Source organism: Diutina rugosa, assembly GCF_008704595.1.
Source record: "Diutina rugosa strain CBS 613 chromosome Unknown scaffold12_size278768, whole genome shotgun sequence".
Lineage (NCBI taxonomy): Eukaryota > Fungi > Ascomycota > Pichiomycetes > Serinales > Debaryomycetaceae > Diutina > Diutina rugosa.
The window spans coordinates 59,004-76,263 of record NW_022995132.1 but is presented as its reverse complement, the minus strand read 5'-3'; the positions used below and the strand labels follow the sequence as shown (position 1 = coordinate 76,263).

At 53.4% G+C, this 17,260-nt stretch overlaps 8 protein-coding genes across 8 annotated transcripts; 4 read left to right on the top strand and 4 right to left on the bottom strand. All coding sequences in view use genetic code 12, as the record gives it.

The window, feature by feature from the left end:
• Positions 1–1,011: 1,011 nt before the first annotated feature.
• On the bottom strand, positions 1,012–2,313 carry DIURU_002645 (uncharacterized protein; the record flags this gene model as incomplete). Its single annotated transcript, XM_034155319.1, has 1 exon — positions 1,012–2,313. The coding sequence occupies one exon, from the start codon at positions 2,311–2,313 to the stop codon at positions 1,012–1,014; it is 1,302 nt and encodes a 433-aa protein (XP_034012497.1).
• Positions 2,314–2,836: 523 nt separating this feature from the next.
• TRY5 (Try5p) lies at positions 2,837–5,182 on the bottom strand (the record flags this gene model as incomplete). Its single annotated transcript, XM_034155318.1, has 1 exon — positions 2,837–5,182. The coding sequence occupies one exon, from the start codon at positions 5,180–5,182 to the stop codon at positions 2,837–2,839; it is 2,346 nt and encodes a 781-aa protein (XP_034012496.1).
• A 2,462-nt stretch (positions 5,183–7,644) lies between these two features.
• On the top strand, positions 7,645–9,441 carry DIURU_002643 (phosphatidate phosphatase; the record flags this gene model as incomplete). The annotated part of the gene is made up of 1 exon (XM_034155317.1): positions 7,645–9,441. One exon carries the CDS (start codon positions 7,645–7,647, stop codon positions 9,439–9,441), a length of 1,797 nt encoding a protein of 598 aa, XP_034012495.1.
• A 625-nt stretch (positions 9,442–10,066) lies between these two features.
• On the top strand, positions 10,067–11,203 carry ARO2 (bifunctional chorismate synthase/riboflavin reductase [NAD(P)H]; the record flags this gene model as incomplete). The annotated part of the gene is made up of 1 exon (XM_034155316.1): positions 10,067–11,203. One exon carries the CDS (start codon positions 10,067–10,069, stop codon positions 11,201–11,203), a length of 1,137 nt encoding a protein of 378 aa, XP_034012494.1.
• Positions 11,204–12,068: 865 nt separating this feature from the next.
• Positions 12,069–12,395, top strand: DIURU_002641 (uncharacterized protein; the record flags this gene model as incomplete). The annotated part of the gene is made up of 1 exon (XM_034155315.1): positions 12,069–12,395. The coding sequence occupies one exon, from the start codon at positions 12,069–12,071 to the stop codon at positions 12,393–12,395; it is 327 nt and encodes a 108-aa protein (XP_034012493.1).
• A 981-nt stretch (positions 12,396–13,376) lies between these two features.
• Positions 13,377–13,988, bottom strand: DIURU_002640 (uncharacterized protein; the record flags this gene model as incomplete). Its single annotated transcript, XM_034155314.1, has 1 exon — positions 13,377–13,988. The coding sequence occupies one exon, from the start codon at positions 13,986–13,988 to the stop codon at positions 13,377–13,379; it is 612 nt and encodes a 203-aa protein (XP_034012492.1).
• Positions 13,989–14,530: 542 nt separating this feature from the next.
• DIURU_002639 (uncharacterized protein) lies at positions 14,531–15,943 on the top strand (the record flags this gene model as incomplete). Its single annotated transcript, XM_034155312.1, has 1 exon — positions 14,531–15,943. The coding sequence occupies one exon, from the start codon at positions 14,531–14,533 to the stop codon at positions 15,941–15,943; it is 1,413 nt and encodes a 470-aa protein (XP_034012491.1).
• An 80-nt stretch (positions 15,944–16,023) lies between these two features.
• On the bottom strand, positions 16,024–17,230 carry DIURU_002638 (2-(3-amino-3-carboxypropyl)histidine synthase; the record flags this gene model as incomplete). The annotated part of the gene is made up of 2 exons (XM_034155311.1): positions 16,024–16,033; positions 16,116–17,230. 2 exons carry the CDS (start codon positions 17,228–17,230, stop codon positions 16,024–16,026), a joined length of 1,125 nt encoding a protein of 374 aa, XP_034012490.1.
• Between the last annotated feature and the right edge of the window lie 30 nt (positions 17,231–17,260).

The window sequence follows — 17,260 nt, the reverse complement described above, 5'->3', positions numbered from 1 at the left end:
TAATAATGCCGTAATCACGTTATATTGGCTTTTTTCCCGCAAAGTATGCCGTGATTGTTACGCCTCAAGCTACAGATTGTGTGCGAAAATTCCCGCGATTGGACGGGGAACTCACACGAGGCTACAAAAAGTTGGTGGATCGGTATGAAATGTTATCTCAGCTGTAAACCTACCTCTCCACAGCTTGACAACTCAAAAATTTGCTAGATGCAATCATCCATTTCTGAGATAGTTAGTGTTGTTCTTACGCTCGTCAATTGTCACTAGAAAGTGCCATGGCCGGCCCCATGTTAAGGAAATTGCTTGGTGTTAAACCGACCAGTCTTACAGGTAGTGTACAATTCAATTCAACTAAATGGTAGTGTACAACCCGAGAAGTTGTGATGTGAAGGCTGGGAAGGAAGCATGATTTGAGGTATATTGGACTGCAATGAGAAGTGCGCAGGACGATGTTAATATGGGTGCAAATTGAATGACGACTTTCAGTGCTGTTTCTATCTAGTAATTGTGGAAATTCAATTGTATTTCTATCACTACACCGTCAACCTTACCCTTTGAAACTTGGCACTTCCAACCGACCTATGATGATTCCTCTTGCTATAGCATCATCAGACGGGGTTTGCTTGACATGCAGCCTACAAATGGTAACCTTCAGACTCTCAAATAGTTGTTTCCTACATGGGCGAATTCAGTAAAAACTATGCATTTTGAAATTCGTCCGAGAAAATATGGCCAGCACCATTCATCGTAACTCCATCGTAGGAATTACAGTAAACAAACAATGCCCTTTTGAAATATGCATGGTATCGGCTTCCGCTTATTAAGACGGAGCCATACATGCGCTGGCTCCAAAATGCAGACTAATGCATTGCAGGTGCCACTGCGGAAGTCTCCGGAAGTAATGCCATATAGTTGTGCGTAGGGAATACGAGGTAGAGGTAAATTGAACATCCTTACTTCTTGGTTATTATGTATAGTTCATGTGTATTAAAGCGGTTTAAATGTGTAAAATCAAGCCATGGCCTTAGTGGCCAACAACCCGCGGTTAGGACGCACCCAAAGCACGTATATCACAAGCAACTCGAGGAAAGTGGGGAAGTCCTCGAAGAAGCGGAGAATCTGGAACATGGTGTAGCCGTTGCTTCTTTCAGTGATCACCTGCAAGTACGCTTGCGACACCGACAAGATGCCCAAGTAGTTTAGGATGCCAAACACCGTCTGGAACATCGCCAACACCACGAGCACCACCGACATCAGGAACAGCACCTGGGCGCCGGCGTCGACCTTGGGGACGACCACCTGGTTTCTCGTGTCCCAGTAGCTCTTAGCAAACAAGAACGTGGCGATGGAGGCGAGGAAGTAGTCCAAAAACCGCGTGAAGTCGTAGAAAGAGTGGCCGGCAATCAACTCGCGGTGGTGGAACTCGACAAGCATGCGGAGCTGGGCGAAGTCGTACACCCACGGCAGCTGGATGAGGAACACCAAGGCCTGGGCCACCGTGAAGCCCTTGGCCGTGGTTTGGCCGGGGATATCGGTACTAGTATAAAGGGTACCCCACCCTAAGGCGACAAGCCACCAGCAGTAGCGGTGCCATAAAGAGAATAACCCCACTACTAACCACTCGAGATTCAGCACGAGGGGAGTAATGGCAAGCGGGAGCCAGAACACGTTGCGGATGTACATGACGCCGATATTAAAGGCCATACCGATAAAAGACGGAATGAGGATATATTTGATGGCGCCGTAGGAGATCAGCAGCGGCTTCGGGTAGTACCGCTGAGCGTTGATGTAGACGGCGAGGGCGACGACGTACATCACCCACCGGGCCCAGAAGATGGGGATCAGCTGGTACTCCCACGCCGCCAAGTAGCCCCAGGGGTTGCGCACTTTCACTTCGAGGCCGCCATCTAAGGGGCCCACAAACACACACCAGTGCAGCAGTTCCGTGATGGGAATCTCGACATTGTTAACATCAGAGGTAATGATATCGTTAAAAGTGGGGGCAAACTGGTCCAGCTCGGTGGTGTATTTAAATTTGCCCGCAGGGCCCAAGTACTGTTCGACGTTACCAGCAGCGTAATCGAGCATGTACTGGTTGTAATCGAGACCCAACTGGTCAGCGAAGTCCTGGCGGAACACCACGGCGGCAAACGGGCCTTTCTGGCCGGCGCGATTCACCTGGATGAAGCTGTGGTCACTGCCACTGATGTAGACGCAGTGGCCGCCAAAGTCGGGGGCAAGCGCCACCTGGTACGCAGCCACGGTGGCGACGGAAGCTAGTAGCCACGTTAATGAAGCCCAGGTTTTGATCATCGGGATAAACGTAAGGGAAAATAATCAATTTGCGGACGGGGCTGATGACGGGTAATCGCAGTGGTCCGCGTTATCGGCACGGGCTGCGTAACCACATGATTTGCGGTTTTTTGTTTGAGGGAATATTTAGTAAGGGAAACGGGGTACCAATATACCGGAGTATTAGTGAGGATGAACTATTAACTAATGAAACAGGCGATGGATATTTATTAGAGATGATCGATCTGACATTATAGTCAACGATCTATAGACCATCTTCAATACCAAGAAGTATGGTCCCCCCACCCCGATGACGTACGTGTACATTGTGCCGACGGAGCTGTCAAATAGTGACATGCCCGGCATGCGCCGGCTCCGAGACTAACGGTAGTGTGATCGTTCCTCCTTAACCTACCCTGGGATAGACACTGAAAACACTCTATAGTGTCGCTCACTGGTCAGTTTAGAGTGAAAAATCCCTGTCTCAATTGGAAAGTTACCAAACGCATTAACATGATATAAATAATTACGAACGGTATGTACACTATCTCCGGCCGGGGATCAACGGTTTCATCTCCTTGGACTCGTTGGTGGTCTTGGGAAGGATCGGCGGTAACACCAAGTCCCTGCCAGGGGCCACCGGCATGAGCAGGGGCGTGTAGTTCAGATACAGCAGCAGCAGCAGGAGCCTCAGCTGGGGCAACCCCACTGTCAGGCTGTGGCGCAGCGACAGCAGCAGGGCGCTCCCCTGGCGCACGAACGAGTTGTAGGCGGCACCGGAGTTGGTTAAGAGCGGCGAGTTGTCGCCAGCGCCAGTGCCGTTAGCGCCATTAGCGCCTAACGGCTGGTGTTGGAGCATCCCCAACGTGATCAGGTTCAGTCTGCGGTCGGTAAGGTGAGTCAACAGGAGGTGAGGCGCGTTTTGGTTGTTAGCAGCGGTTTGGGCGTGAGTGGACGACGACGACGGGACCCGCCATTCGGGGGGAGCCTGGCGGGCCATTTCCAGCGCCACTAAGTTATCCACAGCGGCGTGGACGGCTCGTTTAAGCGCTACCACCGCCTGGCCGTCGACGGCTACTTGAGCAAATTCAAGCCAAGTATCGAAAACGGCGTCCAATTTCAATTTAAGCACGCAGAACCATTTGTGGTTAAATTGGAACGGTTCGTGGGCGGCCGAGGCCGCTGGCGCCAGCGCCAGCGGCGTGGCGGCGCCGATCCGGGAGAGCAATGGCTGCTTGTTGTCGAGCAACAAGTACACGAGCAGCTGCAATATGTAGTTGTCGTCGAACACCGCCGGCTCCTGCCACATGAACAAGAGGATCTTGATCAGCACCACGTACCACTCGAAGATGACGACGTTGACCCGCAAAAGCTGGTTGTGGTGGTAGTGGGCGAGGGAGAAGAGGCCCAAATTCACAAAATTGGCGAGGAAGATTATCGGAAATGAGATGATCAGCAAGTTGTTGTTGATGTCGACGGCGTGCTGGCGGAAGTTGAAGAACTGGTACAACAGGCAGTGGAGCTGTTGCGCCAGCAGTTCCGGGTGGGCGAGCGCTGCTCCCAAGTGGGGGTGGATGGGAAAATCGATATTAATCTCATTCAAAGTGACGGCAAAAAGCTCCCAATGGTAAAATCTTGCTGGTACCAAGAGGTAGTTGTTGAGCAACTCGTGGAACTTTGGTGGGGCGTTGATGATGCAGTTTTTCTTGAATAAAGCGAAGAGTTTTGGCCCCAGCCTCAGCTCCAACGGGTGGTGCAGAATCAGCAGCCGCGGCAGCACCCCCAGCAGCGCTGCCCCCTCCGGCACGCCTTCCCAGCCGACGCTAAAGCTCTTATTAATAAGGATGATCAGGTTGTGGAGAGAGTTCTTCAGCTGGAAGATGGCGTAGTCCTCGGACAGCGCGAACTTCTTCAACTCGTTTTTCAACGTCAACACCACGATCAGCCGCCAGTAGTCGTCAGGGGCCGGTTTCGCCAGGGGCGGCGGGGGTGTGAGACACAGCCGCAGCAGCTGGGTCATGATATCCGTGAGCGAGTGCCACCCTCTCACTACAGGCTTATCGAGGACAAACCCATAGCATTTAGGCGGCAGCAGCACCAAGTTCTGCGAGAGAAGCATGTATATCCCCCAGAACAACTCGAGGTTCAAATCGACGAGGGTCAGGTCGTCGCCAAGGTTCTGGACGATGATCGCCAGGATATCGTCGAGATAGTCCAAGAGCACCTGCTGCAGCACTCCCACGTCTCCCCTGGCGCTGATATTATGGTCTAGGTAAACGTAGGCCAACACAAACAAGTTGGTGAGGATATCGATCTGGTCCAAAAGGTTATTGCTCACGTTATAGTTGGGCACCGTCTGGTCGACGAGGAGACGCCACAGTTTGGCGAAGAGCTCCACCAGCCGCTCCCACTGGTGGTTGATGACAAAGCCAAGCAGACACACGCCGCAGATAAGCCCCACTTTCACGGGGATCACCAGTTCCTTGTGCTGGTTGTACAGGTGGAGATAGTTGACCAAATCGGTCATTATCTTGTCGAATACTGGGTAAGTAGTGGTGGCATTGACCAAGTGGGTGTAGCCGATGAGAAAGGCGTCGTTGACCAGGGCGGCGCCGTCGTCGCTGGCGCCGTCGACGATGGCGTCGAGCTTGCGGGTGATGCTGAGCAAGAAAATCAAGTCGTGGGGCGAGTTTGAAGATTGAGACGACGACGAGGATTGGTGGGCGGTCGAGGTGGAGGCGTCGGGGTCGTGGCGGCCTAGGCTAGGGCCGTGCGAGTCGGGGGTGCCGTTGGCTTGGTGAGCGCTATTGGGGGCGATGGGCGCTGCTCGCGGGGCGCCGATAGTGGTGGCTAGTGGCGGTGACGCCGCCGTGGTGGTAGCGTCGTTCATCCCCGCAAGTGCCGGTGCCGCCAGCGGCGCCAGCGCCAGGGACGACATCGCCAGCAGCAGCAGCAGCAGCGGCGCCACCACCCCGGGGTCGTCGCGGGGGATCAGGTGGATGTTATGGACGGTGCGGCAATGGCGCTGCAAAAGGTCACGGCGGACGAAGCTCAGGGTACATCGGAGGCAGTGGAAGGGTTTCTCGTTGGTGTGGGAGCGCTCGTGGCGCTGCTTGTGCTCCAGGCGGGTGAAGGCTCTGGCGCAGAAGGCGCAGATGTACTTCTTCTGGGTACCCATGAGTGGCCAAACCACCCTTGCCGCAGCTGGGTGTGGCAGTTATATTTGTCGCCAGGCGCCCAGGGTTTATTTTTTCGCTCCAAGGCTCGATTGGGCAAATGCACCCCGCAATCTTATATGAGGGGTAGAAGAACCAAGCAAGCCCCTCCGTCAGGGTGACAGCCGCCGCCGGCGACGACCACCACCTGACTCTTCGGCGGTTGCCAGTGGCAGCTCCGCCTGGTACAGGGGGGCGCTCGATCTTGAGTGGCGTCGGCGGACGCGGGGGGAAGGTTTTTACCCCCGTGTCGTCTCTTTGTGTGACGAAAGGCTATTGCGGGGGAAACCACTGGCATTTCCCTTAGTTTGACATAATAGGAGCCCTGACGGTTTGTTGAAGTAGTCTACGGAGGAAACCCCCCGCGAGTGTTAGGCGCCCGGGGAACGTGGGGTAGGCACTACTCTGCGCAGCGGGCACGACGTGGGGACATCCCCGATACGGCGCGTGCGGGGCACCCGCCGGGCGCCATCAATAAAAGGGCGAAGGCGAGGCTGGCCAAACACGGAATCACGGTTCCCCTCGAACAACAACCATCCCTGCTTATACTAGAATCTCTAGTAAACACCTTCTAGTCCAACTTCTGAGGCATGCTCTCAGTTCTCTGTTTCGGGAAGCCCTGGCCCTTCGCCCCGACCCCTCCACTTACTCCCCTCTCTGTCGTCGCCAGGTGTCACTAGAAACCTTAGATGGCCCGGTGTCTGCGGCGTCTGTTTCTAAGCTGTACGCAGCAACGTCTAGCACCATATTAAACTTCAAGGAAAGATGGGGGCCTTGTACATTGGTGCAGGACATCCCTAGACCCACCCCCACGACATCCAGAGAGAGGCTGCTGCCCCTGCCCTCGTCCCGTGTCGCCCACGTAAACCCCGGTGGAGTTTACCGGCGCTAGCATGTGACTACCATCACTGAAAGAGAATAATAGAAAAAAAAAAAAAAGAAGCGAACGTCATCCGCGACCAGGGAGACAATAGAGCGCGGAATGATTATACGGCAGGGGGCGTCGCTGACTACGACTAAGATGCCACGCTATCTCCGTGACGGGCCCGGGTTGCTACCAAACTGTCAGCGAGGGGGAGGGCTGCTGACTGGTGATTTAGTGTCGGTAGCGGGGACCAACCCCCCTAAGGTTCGAGTCCGCGCCATGATATATATTTATAAATATGAGATTATTTTGGTGCAACCTGGAATTGAACAAGCACTAAACGCCGTAGATGGGTGTCGATAAGCAAGTAAACAACCCGGGAAATTTCCCGCAGCCCCTTGCCGGCGCCAAATGTACCCCAAAGCCAAATAAATTATCCGGCTCGGCGCTAGTCGCTGGCCGTCCCCCGACCGCCCGTCCCCGCTGACCTATCCTAAACAGAACGATTGTCGGTAGATATGGTTGCCAGGCTCGTGTTTCAGCGTCAGCTAAAAGGTGGGGTACGTGGTGGCAAGGCGGACGCCAACAGCGGTCGATTAGGGGCGGCGTCGACGGGCAAATGGCACCCTCGTCGTTCCACTGCCTATTTGGGAAGGGGCATCCGCCACAGTAATTTCCGTCGGGGTTGCACACCAGACTTCCCCCTATACAACCCGCCAGAAGCCGCCCCTGTGTCCACCACCCCCTCCCCCAACCAGCACAGCGGCTCTGATCACAAAAAAAGGCCATCGTCTCAATCGCCGTCCGTAATAAGCTTATCGGCCGGCATTTTATCCGGGGTTGGCGCCGTGTGCCTAAATATCACCCATGCGAGCCTCTACCCCTATATTGATAAACAGATTAAGACAAACATGGTTTCGATTGTCTTGGCAGCTACCAACACCATGACCATACCATATCTCAACTACTTTGCGTCTAGGTGATTTTGATAAAGGCTGGGTTGCCCTCGCTTTGTGGGTGGCCACTTTGTAGCCGGCGGCGCCGCACCCGTGCCGCAACCACCCTCACCTTTCCATCTCCGTCAAAGTGGGTAAACGACAGCAATTACTACGCAAGGCGCTGGGGTTCTTGCTCAACAAGCTTCTCAAACGTGACTCCGCCGGTCCCTACCCCCATCCCAAACGCCCGTGGCTCCTCGTCGACATCTACCGGGATTATCGCGCCCTTCGCAAGCCCCGTACCCTTCCCCCGCCGCCGCCCCAGCCGAAACTGATGGACAACCCCAATCTGAGGCGGCTGAGACTTCTAGGCATTGCTCGACAGACCCGAGACCAGTACTTGCCGAAACTTTCGACGACGGTATCGAGTCTCACGGCTCCAGTTTCCGCACCGCAATACGATAACTTTGGCCGGCTTATCTTACCACCAACCACTCAAATCATCTTATTTCCGACTTATACTCGAGCCAATGTCTACGATAACGACCGCCGACCCCACACTTACGACGTCCACGTCCACGGGTGGGTGCTGAGTCCCGGCACCATGAGTCGCAAAAACCGGCTCTTAGTGTCGCTTGCCCGCCAAGTGATCAAAAGTAACAGCCCCGCCTTACCTGATTTGGACCAGAACTATGGCAGTGATAGCGATGCGGCGCTGGTATCGCTGCTGCTGACCACATACTCGGAGACTGACGATATCATCAAGCAACGGCTCGCTGACTTCATGGCGCGGCTGATTGCTGGTGCCACGCTCGAAGTGACGATTGGTAGTGTCAATCCTGAAGACGAGGTGAAGCAGATCACGTTGGAAACCGATGGCAATGGCCACTTTAAGGCCACGGTGCTGGTACCGTACCCACCCCTGATTATTCGTGTGGAAGCGACTAACGATCAAAGGATATTTGCTTTTCAGGAACCGTGGATCGTCGCTAACGACTGGAGCACTTTGGGCGTGATTAGTGATATTGACGACACCATTAAGATGACGGGTGTAGTCGGCGATAAACGCGAGCTTTTACGACGAGTACTCTGTGGCAACTTGGATGATTGGAGACTTGATCTGATGATTGAGTGGTACCGTCGGTTTGGCTCAAATTGCTCGTTCCACTACGTGCTGAACCTGCCATGGCAGTTGCTCCCCATTATTCAGGAGTACTTTGATCGCACTCAACTCCCACCAGGGTCGTTCCACTTGAAGCAATACACTGGCAATATCATCGCTCTGCTTATGGAGCCCAGCATGCTGCGTAAGCGCCACTCCCTCGAACAGATCATCAGCGACTTTGACCAGAAATCATTTATATGTATTGGTGATCTGGGTGAGCACGACCTTGAAGCCTACGTCGATGCTGCCAAACAGTTCCCCACACAGATCTCGGCCATCTACATCCGGTTTGTCGAACACCTGTTGTCTGATGTTGACGATGATCGCATCTTCAAAGAGGTTTCTCGCATGGTTGGCAACCATAATAAAGCTGTGGGTGAACTGAGAGCTCGCAGACGTGGCGAGACTGAGTTTATCCATGATGGGATCAGCTACCCTGTATCCAATCCTCAGCCTCAGTCTCATCCTCCAGCGACACCTGACCCTCAAGACGTCGATTTGATCGACTTGGACACCCCGGTAAAACCGCCTAAACCATCGGCATTAAAAGGTACACCACTCAAACCAAAAAAGCCTCAACACCTTCAAGGTAATGAGATTGAGCGTGACCTACCTCCCCCCCTTCCTATGCGTCCAACCGCACCTCCTCAAACTCCTCCTTCAGTACAACAGCCCGTGGGGTTTGCTGCTAAGACCAATGACGAAATCATTGACGAGTACTACTTCATGGAGTTGGAAGAAACCGATAAACGCGGGGCCCAGTGGCTTCTTCGCATCCGTGCTGCCATTGCTAAGCTCAGGGGCAGCGATACTAAGCTCCGTCTATTCAAGGACAGCGATCCTGATTTCTTCCGTGAGTGTGATAAGGCGTTGGTTAAGGAGAAAGCTCACGTCCAGCAGCTTTTAAAGCATCATCCAACCAATTTGCGGTTGACTAGGGAGGAACGGGTCCGGTTGGGGTTATGATTATAGCATTAAATGGTACATTATAGATGAAAGAAAAAGTGAAGACAGTGAATTTTAAGAGGACAATAGGAGAGGAGGCAAAAAGAATGGACGAGTTGGGAATCGAACCCAAGACCTTTCGCATGCTAAGCGAACGCTCTACCAACTGAGCTACACGCCCGAATTTGAAAAATTTGGGAACGGCTTAATGGAACCGAACAGATTCAACTGGCATGTTTGGTTCTGTCATTAACTGCTTTATCACATAGTTTGTGCACATCATTGTAAACACACATATATCAATACTTATATAGTGTGGTGACATTACCACTTTTTCGATTCTGGTACCCACTTTTCACTATTGGAAAAGTATCGGGCCGGAACCGGCGTCGCATTTCCACCTCCACTAACCCCCCTTAAACAATAGTAAATTCACCGAACTTGTTAGCCATATGCATTTTAGTCGATCACAAACATGAAAAATCACCAGATCACCTCTGAATCTCAACCCGTCCACTTTCCAGATCACCCCATATCAGCGTCGATGACTCACGACCAGGTCTCCCCCACCGGGGGCGCACCACGCGAATTTTTCACTCCACATGAAACCAAACCTAACCCTTTAATCCCCTAAAGAAAAAGCACCATGTCGTCGTTTGGCACGCTTTTCCGCGTCACCACCTACGGAGAATCCCACTGCAAGTCCGTCGGGTGTATTGTTGACGGCGTCCCCCCCGGGATGAAGCTCACCGAGGACGATATCCAGCCCCAGCTCACACGCAGACGTCCCGGCCAGCTGAAGTTGTCGACGCCCAGAAACGAAAAGGACAGAGTTGAAATCCAACTGGGTACCGAAAACGGATACACTTTGGGGCTGCCCATCGGCATGATCGTCCGCAACGAGGACCACCGCCCTCATGACTACTCCGAGACCGATTTGTACCCCAGACCATCGCACGCCGACTGGACCTATATCCAAAAATACGGGCGCAAACTGGCTTCCGGTGGCGGTAGATCGCTGGCCAGAGAGACTATTGGCCGCGTCGCTGCCGGCGCCGTGGCGGAGAAGATCCTTAGACTCGCCAACGGCGTCGAGATCGTGGCGTTTGTGTCGCTGATTGGCCCCGTGCTGATGAACCGTGATCCCCAGCTGCCCGAGTTCCAACAGTTGCTTAAGACTATCACCAGAGAACAAGTGGACGACGCCGGCCCTATCAGATGCCCCGACCTGCTGGTGCTGGACCAAATGACCAAAGTCATCGAACAGTACCGGGATGCTAAGGACTCTATTGGTGGTGTGGTGACGTGTGTGGTGAGAAACTGTCCCATTGGCCTTGGTGAGCCCTGTTTCGATAAGTTGGAAGCGCAATTAGCCCACGCGATGTTGTCATTGCCCGCGACTAAAGGGTTCGAGTTTGGCTCGGGTTTCGCCGGTACCGCCATCCCCGGTTCTCAACATAACGACCCGTTCGTATTTGACGAAGCTAGCCAAAGATTGAAGACCAAGACTAATAACCTGGGTGGTGTCCAAGGGGGTATTTCCAACGGGGAAGATATCTACTTTAGCGTGGCGTTTAAGCTGGCGGCTACCATCTCTCAGGAACAGCCCACTGCTTCCTACGACGGTGCCGACGGGGTATTGGCCGCCCGCGGTCGCCACGACCCCTCCGTCACTCCCAGAGCCGTGCCCATCGTCGAGACGATGACGGCGTTGGTATTGGCCGACTTGTTGATGGTGCAAAAGGCTAGAGAGAGCATGCTGGCCCTCGTCCGTGAAGATTAGAGGAATGTATAATAGATGAAACTTACGATACAATTAGAGCTAACTTTAAATCTGACTGAGATAGTCTTGTGGAGTTTACGTGTGTAACTTTATGACCCCGCTTTAGGAGTCTAAGAAAAAAGCACGATTGACAGATCAAGGCAACAAACACACAAAAATCATGAGTGTTTATCGTGGCTTTATTTTCAATCAAATCATTGCCTTCTGAGTAATGATCGTTTACAGTCCGGTCACTACTGTGATCGGTCACGCCGGATACCGGCTAATGCTTAATGATTCAAGTCGCCGGTGTGGCCGGTGTGGCCGGGGTGGCCGGTGTGGCCGGTGTGGGGGACCTTCGGGACCCAAATTTTGCCTGACGGAGCCGGGGAGGAAATTCCCGCACTGGTTTTCTGCTTCTGCTTCCGCTTCCGCTTCTAGCCTCGAGTGACAGTTAAACCGTCAGGCATTCGGCATCACGTGGAGCTTTCTTGAAAAAAAAAACGGCGGTATTAGGGAGCTAGTGCCGACGGTCCCGAATCGCCCCCGGAATCACAAAACAGATCCCGATAAACAAATTAGGGGACCTACCAAGTAACGCGTATTTGTCAGATGATGGCCAAAGGCCGACGACAGCAGGTTACGAGGCTAATGACGATTGTTCAACTGCCACTATAATACGTATACACATTAACCGCGATTGCTTTAAATGTGTGAATTGCGAGCCCCCCTTGCGAGGAGGCTTATTGCGTAAAACAGTAGTAAGGCATTAGGCGCCGGCGATTACTTTTCGTCTAGTACCCGGGCTCGTGGCCAGGGGTCGTCTCTAGCATATCAACCCCGCCGGCGCCGGCCCAGACAGTTCCACCCTCTCTCTCTCAGTGCCATGCCCATCGTGGTGGAGACCCCTCCCAACCCCAACCTACGGCAGCTTAACAAGCTCGCCCACGACCCCATCCTGTTCACCCTGTTCACGCTGCTGGCGAAGCAAGGCGCCGCCGTCTCCACCGGCTATTGGATGGTGCTCCAGATCTGGCGCCTCGTCACGGTGTACGTGGTGCCCAAGAAGTGGCAGGTGTTCTGGTGGAGCGCGTTGGGCACCGCGGCGTTGGTGCTGGCGTACGTGTACATTGCATTCCCGCTTAACGCCGACGACGACGACACTGGCCTCGAACGAAGGATATTCGACAAGATCTACCACGATGAAGACTGACGATGACCACGAATACTCCGATACCCCGACGACGCTTTCCCTATGGGAGGCGTCATGACTGAACGATAGGCATATGATACTGTAGAACAAATGAACGATAGAACTAGATTAGATGTGTGATAGGTGTACAATGATTTATTCTGATAGACGTATGGTGTAGACTGCGGGGTGTGAAACTGATCTCTCGATATCTGAACAACAGTGACAGACCTAAATGGAATCAAAACAATAAGATTATTCGAAGTCTGAGTAGTGCTCGTTTTTTGGTAGCTATAGTACGATGACAAACAATTAGCTGAAGCGAGGTAAACAGTATCCGCTAGAATTCATCAAACTCAATCATTGCGATATTGACAACGATGACGATGTTTTAGCTTCGATTGCTTGTCTCAACTGAATGTTCAGTTTGAAGGTAAACACAGAGTCGGTCGCAGTGATCGTGCCATAGCGGTCATTAATCATTGATGGCCCCATACCGCTGACCCCACAATTTCCGCCAGCATTGCCTGATACATTTACACTTACTCTACTGCTAGATATGGGCGCATTATATGTACAAGTATTAGTCAACTCGGTGATTTAAGCCCGCTAGGCAATTGGAGACGCTCAATGGTGATCCCACCATAGCAAGGCAAGGGAAGCGACGATGGGTCGATTTTTCGCAGTCGCGGTGGTTGCTTCCCGCATAACCTCGTTGAGACTAGCCTCACCCCGACCACTCGTTACAGGCCGTTCCCGCCGCAATGATCGGCGATTCCGTGCTCCAACACCGCCGTCTGTTGTCCCAGCCCGCCCCCACCCCCGCCGAAGACCCGTTTGCCCCGTACCGCGGCCTCATTGCCGAAATGGAAGAGAAAGAGCGCCCTTCCGGCTGGCGGCGCGTGTGGTACTGGCTCACCTGTCGGCTGTAGCTCAATTCCTTCATGACCCCCTCACGTAATTAATAACCACATTCCCATCTAGATTACCACGCGTTTAAGCTCACATATCGAGCCCGCTATCGCTATCGTCGTCGCCGGAGTTGGCATCACGGGCGCGAGTCACTTTCCGCACACTGGAGCGAGTCACCATGCCCCACCGCACCAAGTAGGCCTCGAGCTCCTGGTAGCTTAGCGAGTCGCCAGGGTTAGTACCGGTGTCAAACCCGACCAATCGGCACCGCTCCTTACCCTGGATGTAGCCCACCACCAACGGTAACACTTTCACCCCTAAACGAGTGACAAGAAACGGCGCCGACGCGGCATCGATCTGGGCCACGTCGACGTCAGGATGGGTCGCCGCCACACGCTCCAAAAGCGCCAGCATCGTCTGACATCGGGCGAATTGAGGCAGTAAAAAGTGGATGAGACATTTAGGTGACAGTGCGGCAAGCTCCATTACCGGTTTCTCGTCAGTATAAGTGGTGAGCCTCCCCGATGCCGCCGCAGAGTCCACCGCTTTGAACTGGCGCTGGAGCTCGGCAATGCGCCGTTCCCGGTGACGAGCCATCACGTCGTCGTCGACCTCGTCGAGAAGAGCATCGATGTCTTCGTCGCTGCCGTCGTGCTTGCTCTGGACGTAGCGGTCGACAAGCTCCAGATCAGTACCCTCCATGGCGCGTTAACATCAGCCGCACGCGTCGTGATAATAATGACTACAACAGGATAATTTACCAGAAAATTGCTGTTAACGAGCGACTATGCCTTTGAAAATAAATTGCAACTGTGTGATTAGTTGATTGGGAGTCGCTGAATTTTGCTGGACGAAGAACGTTTTGTGAGAATGAGTATATTCGAACATAATGCTGATCTAGGGCACACTGTTGTTGTATTTGTTGGCAGAGGTGCCCGAATGTTTTGGTTGATGAATTGACGTTGGCAGAGCATATTTGAAGGGGGTCGTCGAAATTGTCAGCGTCGTCAACTGATGTCTGAGCCAACTTCATGAGTCCCCATATTGAATTACTCAAGCTTAGTGAAACTAGCTATTATTACCTTGGATAACCTGGAATGTGTCGAAAGTTTGCGTAACATTGCTCTAACCAGGTGGAATTCTATCCTTTGCTGGAATTGCATAGCAGAGGAAGGAATAGCAGCAGAGCAGGGGGTGAACTTATACCCGGGAGCAAACCCTCCCATGATGTCAACTCTAACATAATGACACTGCCGTGGCCTCAAGTGGAGCGGTGGCAGCTTCAAACGCCCAAAGCCTACGTCCACCCCTGGGATCAACAAAACCAGGATGCCGTGCTTTCCCTCGAAGCCAAGTTCCAACAACTGGACGACCACTCGCCACTCCAGGCAGAAAAGCTTCTTGACCAGCTCAAATGGATGAGAGTGGTAGAGGAGCGGATCATGACAATGGAGGGGCTTAACTACACCGCCAATTCCACCTTCCAAGGGACGTGTATCGATATGTGCCCTCCACTTGAACGTATCCAACGGTTTGCAGCAAAACAAGTGGAGCCATGGGAGCTTGACCACACTACGGGAGTCGTAGGCCGCTACGCCGCCGTGAAAATCGTCCCCGTTGTCGCTGACTCGGTACCTCTCCCGCTGGACGTGAGACCTCCCTGGGTACTTAAGCTCACCGTCGACTACCTCGTCAACTGTGTGGCCACTTTCCTCCCTCGCTCCTACCGCTACCTTTGGAATGCCTTTGGCCTGGTGATGCAAGACTTCGCCTGGCAGCGAGTGTACTCCCCCGACACCGTGTACTGTTGCGAGCGGGTGCTCCGCTTCCACCTCTGGCTGATGCACCACATGCTCCCCGTGACTCCCGCTGCTACTCGTCACCGTCAGCTTGGCATGTTCAGACGTCGTTTGCGCTTATTGTCTAGAGTATACTGGCACATGGCTGATGCTGATGGTAACGCCGCGATCTCTCCTGAATTCTACGGGTACTATTTGCTCACCAATTTTGATCTGGAGGTTGACGACGAAGTGATACTCACCCCTTTAGCCATTCAGAACCACGACTACGTGCAACTGGCGCTTGAGCTCCGGTGGTTTGTTGCTCTCCACGATGTTGAGCCTACAACCGATATCGGCATTACTCTTGACACCTACCAGTGGTTCTTTGAGACCGTTTACGGTCCTCGAGTTCCTGTACTTGCTGCGTGTCTATTAGAAGGCTATTTCGATATCATTCGCTACCACGGGCTCAGAGCCATGGCGTCGTTGGCGTCGTATAAACGAGTACGTTTGAGCTGTATTTCCCGTACGCTTGGTTTTGCCGATACCGCCGACGCTCGTATGTACATTGAGAACTACGGGATTGCTATCGACGACAACAACACCCGCTTCCCCGAAGTGGTGTTTGACCGTGACCAAATGACCAAACTTCAACCACGCCACTGGAGACGTCCTGCGGCCAAAATCAGAGCCAAGTTCGACGGAATGCTGCCGTCACAGGCGATGCGGCCTCCAGCAGTGATTGCTTCCTCTGCCAGCGAGGACACCGACACCGATCTCTACCGGCGGTGGCTCCGGGAGTGGTGCCGTCCTGACCCTGCGGCTCGCGACGTCGTCGACCCTACAGTGCGACCAAAACCGGATTTAGTGGGCTAACGCCGTGTGGTCGGGCACCTGGCCCCGCCCGTAGCCGTCCTTGGCGTAGTAGTCCATCGGGTAGTGGCTGCCGGTCCACATCACGTCCTCCTCCATCATCACCATCGCTTCGTAAGGGGTCAAAAGAGGCTTGTGGAACGCGTACCCCCAGTCAATAGACAAACGGGGACACGCCACTTGGATAAAGGCATCGACATCGTCAAACATCGCGAGCTTTTGCGGGAAGATCTCCAGCAAAATGATCTTGACCACCTGCACCCCACGCTGCTGTAAGTGGCCTTCTAACCGACTAAGCGTTTGTGGATTACCTTGACGGCCTAAAGCACCCAAAATCACCCCGATCTTCTTTGCCTTTTGCGCAGCAGCAATGGCATCACGACGTACGGCACTAAGCTCGTCCTGGTTGTAGAACTCCTGGGTGAACTTACGGTTATAAGGATCGTAACGGTACGCAGGCACGTCGGGGTTGTGGATCATCGAACTCTCCAAGTGGAACCGACCATCACCAACGTATACTTGAGCAGCAAACTCCTTAGGGTCGAGTCTAAGCGATGTGCACCCAAGGACTTCCCCCTTAGACAATGGACGCGTCTGAGGCGGAGTCAAGAATAACGGGTGGTCAGGGTCAGTCTCCAACCGGTTCTTGGTGGCGTGAATGGTGGGGTTAAACTGGATGGTCCCAAAGATCGCCAACTTAGTATTGGCAGGGAAATTGCGCTGTAACGTCTTGGCCAAGTGGGTTTCGTCGATGGCAATGGTGACAAACACATAGAGCACTTTAATGGCAGTGACGTCGATGGGTACAAGACACAGGTGGGCGTAGTGGACGATAAAGTCACACCCTAAAGCGCGAGCAGTATAATCATCAATGCAGCAGGCCCCATAACTGACGTCGCCCATCACCACCACTTCACACTGGCAGAACTGTTCGAGAATATCGGTAATCACCAATGAATAGATGAGTAAACCCTCGGGCATCTGGAGCCCCACTCTCTTCGCCCCCTGTTTGCGGATGTTCCACACCGTCTTGTGGATCTCAAAGTTGTAATTTGAGGGTAGAAGCTTGATTGCCTGGTTGAGTTCTTCGTCGTGGAGAATATCGTCGGGCACTTGGTTCATCACTCGTCCCACTTGAGCCTTCTTAGCCAGTACCACTGCCCCCGCCGAGGCATCGACATTCGCCCCCAGCTTGCCGATAAACTTGCGGCGAGCCATCCTCGGTGCTTTGGCGGTGCCACATCCTTCTTGGTTAGCACATCCGGTGCCTCCACAGCACGCCTCGGTCATAATTATGGTGAATAGTCCGATTCAAGAATA